Source organism: Cynara cardunculus, assembly GCF_001531365.2.
Source record: "Cynara cardunculus var. scolymus isolate 2C chromosome LG 9, CcrdV1, whole genome shotgun sequence".
Lineage (NCBI taxonomy): Eukaryota > Viridiplantae > Streptophyta > Magnoliopsida > Asterales > Asteraceae > Cynara > Cynara cardunculus.
This window is the reverse complement of record NC_037536.1, coordinates 6,168,838-6,173,550: the sequence shown is the minus strand read 5'-3', so window position 1 is coordinate 6,173,550 and position 4,713 is coordinate 6,168,838. Positions and strand designations below refer to the sequence as shown.

The 4,713-nt window shown below is 38.0% G+C and overlaps 1 protein-coding gene across 1 annotated transcript; it reads right to left on the bottom strand.

Annotated features, from left to right (window-relative positions):
• Positions 1–634: 634 nt before the first annotated feature.
• Positions 635–2,722, bottom strand: LOC112518208. The gene has a single exon (XM_025125822.1). The coding sequence runs from the start codon at positions 2,313–2,315 to the stop codon at positions 789–791; it is 1,527 nt and encodes a 508-aa protein (XP_024981590.1). The 5' UTR covers positions 2,316–2,722; the 3' UTR covers positions 635–788.
• Positions 2,723–4,713: the final 1,991 nt, after the last annotated feature.

Genomic DNA, 4,713 nt, shown 5'->3' with positions numbered 1-4,713 from the left:
AGAGTTGTGCAGAGAGAGGTGCTCCAAGTCGGATCTTATGTGATGGGACGCACCACCATCCAGGAGCCAGGGCTAATTCATTCTTGTTGGATGTTGCTGCAAAATTTGCCTTGGGTTGTCATGAGGGATTGAAGGCGGTGGTGTTGGTTGAGACTACTTGTAATTTGTAAGAAAGGCGCTTGGCCGTGTGCCCTTGAACTCTACAAAGATGATAAACCCACGATATGGCTGATGTTGTCTATTGAGGTTTCGGTTTTGGTTCAAGTACATAGAACGCTACAAGGAGTTACATCAAATTGAAGCATGGGCAATGAGCGGGGAAGACAAGTTTAGGTTTTGGAGTTTGAATGGAAGCCTCAAAGTATCGGTCAAAAGTGAAGAACCCCCCCCCCCCCCTCCTCTTAAAGCATTGCTAATCAAAACGGTCTTTTAATGAACTCAAAAAATAAGCTACTCTTTAGTTGCCAAACATGGCCTAAACATCGTTTTGGCTTTTTATTAAGCATAACTGGTGGCGGTTCTAGACACTCGAGCTTAGTGCCCATCAATAGAAGAAATGTAGCAAACGATATCATAACTGGAAGAATCATTCAATAGCGAAAGCCACCATGATCAAACTCGAAAAATCAAAATATGAAAACTAAAACATCCAAATAACATATAAACATAATACGATCAAACTGAAATATAAGAACTTCTGTTCTGTGGCAAATCTAAATGAATGCATAGGAATTCAAACTTACAACACTTACAGTATGGATGATAAGAATGAAAAGGGTTATTACCAGTTACCACCATTGATGAACAAGAACTCCTCTTTGTCTCAAAGACTTGAAAAGATCCAAACATTGGCTGTAACTCTTCTGGTATTTTGGACTCCTCACACCAGGGCAGCATCTTTGCCATCTGTTATAATGGCACTCAAGAAAAACCTCATCAATCAAACAAATTGCTCCAGTTTCGATTAATCTTGGAATCAAATCGAATTCAGTCCCTTCCACGTCCATCTTCATCACCACGAAATCTTTCTCACTGACACTACTCTTCAACCACTCTGCAAAATCAAACCCCTGTATCTCATCAACAGAACCTACAATCCCACCACCACCCATCTCCACAGCCTGAATCCGCCCCATCCCCCGCCCTTTTTCTACATTTTCGTCACCTGGGGTTTGATTAATCTCAAAGATTAAGCTCTCATTCTTAACCCAGGCAGCATAAGGCAAAAGGGTTACGCCTTTCTTTAATTTATATTCATCATGAAAATGCTTATCTGCTTCAATGGCGTATATTTCGAAGGTTTTGTTCTGCTTTGGATACTGTTTCTTGAACCAACTAGCAATACTGGAACCGTAGCTGCGAGAGCCAACATCTATGTATACATATCTTTGTTTGAAATTGATATCCACCATTGAAGACAAATACTTCACATTCTGAATGTTTTTCTTCAACTCGATCCATGGTTTCAATGGTTCTTTTGTGATCAATGGCTCAGCTCTCCTGACTAAATCTTGTTTATAGCCAGGAACAACGCATTTGTTGCTCAAAATTTGATTGGGTTTTTTGTTAATTTTGATGGGATTCTGTTTCTTCATCACAATTTCTCGAATTTCAGTCATATCAGAATCAAATCCGTCCATGTGACGCGAACGTATGAATTTACAGCAATTAAATAAACCAATAAACGAATTGAAACTATACGTATCTTTGGAAGCTGTATGAACGACGAAATACCCTTCGGGTTTAAGCGTCCGTCCAACCTCTGCGGCAAACTCTGACGCCTTTTCCGATCGGTCCAATCCACCTGCGCCGGAGAATATGAAATCAAACGTATTATCCTTAAACGGCTGCCGAAACGCTAACCCATTAATCACCAAAGGCTTCGCCGCTTTCTTGTAAATCCCCACGGCGTCATCAACGCCAATCTCCTTCAAAGCGTAGACGTCGTCGCCGACGGGGGTTTCGACGCAAAGAGACTTCGATTTCGTCGATAGAAATCCATCAACGATCAGATCCTGAAACACGGTGATATAGAACATCACCCGTTTCTGAAACTCCGGCGACGATGCAGCAGCCGGGTGGAGGATAACCGAAGACGACGAGCCAACGTGTCCGACGCCGGCGGCCGTGACGAGTTTTTGATTTTCAATCAAATTAGATGACGAGAAAAAACATAACTCATCGCCGACATGACAAGATTCGCCACGAATGGTGATAACATAAGCAAACCTAACGCCGACGACGAGAAGAGAGAAAACGAAAAATCGAACCATAACGTTTCGGAAGAAGCCACGTTTTCCAGTGGACGGCTCCATCGTGAATTGAATTGGGTCGGGTATGAATTGAACTGGGTTGGGTATGAATTGAACTAGCGGGAACAGAATCGAGCGGAGGTGTGGTTAGCACCGATAAGGGTCGAGTGAGGGTTGTTAGAGGAAATGAGTAAAAAGAGAAGAAATTGAAGGGTAAATTGGGGGTAATAACATTTCATTGCTGATGGATTTTTGCAGGGTGAAGTCGATCTTCTCATGGATAATTCTTCTTCATTATCTGCAGTTTTTTTAGGGTTTCTTTGAGTTGGAGGAATCGATGAAGAAGGGTTTGGAGCGCGAAAAGGAAAAGTGGCATAGTAGAAGACGACGCGGCGGGATGACCGGTTACCTGGAGAGCAGGTAACAAACACGGCTATTTACTCCAAACACGTTTACAACGGCATTATTCATTATGCATTTGGGTTTCATAAATTCGAGTTGGTTTAATAGTTAATTGTTTATTTTTTAATAGTTTTATTAAAAATCAATATTTGAATCGTTAATAAATAAATTTTGTTTGATAAATTTTTTTTTACCTTTTAATAATTCTAAAACTTTCTAAATGATTTTGTATCATGAGTCTCTCTTAACTATTCAACGCATTAATTTCATTGTAAACAATTACCGAACAATTATATTTCATTTTGCATTATATCATAAGATCTCTTAATTATTCTAATAACTTAATCATTCTCTGCATCAAACCATTCAATAACTATGAAATAACCCCTTATTCTATTCTATTGTTTTTGAAGTTGTGGACCAGAAAGAAATGAGTTTGGGTATATGTTCTTTTCTTTGTGCTTACTTCCTTTATCTTCAATATAAAACTCATATTCTCTTCTCTTTTTCTATATTACTTATTTTTTTTTTCAAAAAGAAGTTTAGAATCGTTGCATTGCATGGCTACTTAACTAGTAACATATCATACGTTATTCTTTTTACTTTGTTATCCAATTTACTCTTCACGAGTCAAATTTCAAACTTTCTCAATTCACGTAATCGTGCCCCTAGCCACCCCCCCCCCCCCCCGGTGTGATTGCTTACGTGTTCATTTATGTTCGTTTGACATTTAAATAAACAGACACAAACACAGTTGTTTATATCAAGAATATGTTAGCCCATTACTTTGTACATATTTTTATTGTTTAATTAGTTGTTTTACATATTAGTTTCGGTTAGCTTGTATATATTCAACATAAATTGTGTTACATCCTTCATTCATACTATATTTAGGTCGTATTCTGATTACTGATGGTTTTTGTTGTATGGTAAGTCATTTTCGCAAAGATATTGATTGGTTACTTGAGGTAGCTTAAAAAGCCAGTGGAAAAATACTAATGGAAATGATAATTGAAGGAAGTTGACTTTTTGTCACCGGTATTGTATCTTGAATATCATTTTAGTGAAATGCTTATCTCTCTCGTACATTTATCTTCTTATGTTTGGGTAGGGAGGGGAATTCCATGTTTAGGTTTATTTAGGCATTAGATACTTTTGGCCAATTTTTGTGTCATGATGAGATTTATATCCCCATTCCTTGCCAATTGATGATATACGTGAGTGGACTTTGTGGTGTTGCGGATGATTTGGCCTGTGATCTAGGGCGCGTCAAAGGTCGTCTGTGTCTCTGATTTAATATCACATGTGATGGATTATAGTATCACATAAATAACATTTTTATCACATGTATGATACATGTTATGGGTCCAAGTAGTGTGAGGGTGACTTGGCCTGCAACCTAGGTCAAGCCAAGGATCATCTGCGTCTTTAATTTAGTATCACATGTAAGGGTGCTCATGGGTTGGATTGATTGGGTTGAAGACATTTGAACAACTCAATCCAATGTTTGCGGTTTGAAAAAATCTTAACCCAACTCAAACCAAACCAAAATGCAACCCAAACCAACCCAAACCAACCCAACCCGTACGGGTTGGTCGAGTTAATACTTTGGTACGTTAAAATATTATTTTAACCTTGAATATGTTATTTCTCTACTTATAATTTCTTTTTCATCATCAACCATTTGATACAACTTATCCATATTTCTTACGTATATCACATTCAGTTAATTTTCTCAATTTACATATATATGTTCACAGTTACTGAACATATATACGAATGAGTTATATAGAGATGTGAATAGATTGAAAATATGTGTATATGAAAAGCACACATGATGGTGTAATTGTGTAATGTATATATTAATAGAAATTCAACAATCATATTAAATCCAAGAAATAAAAGGATATCGGGTTCATCGGGTTGGGTTGGGTTCAAATAATAGTAACCCAATACCTATGGTTTGACAATTTTACAACTCGATTAGACATCGAGTTGGTTCGGGTTGGGTTATTTCGTGTTGGGTTGAGTTGGGTTGATCGGGTTGGTCGAGTTTTTG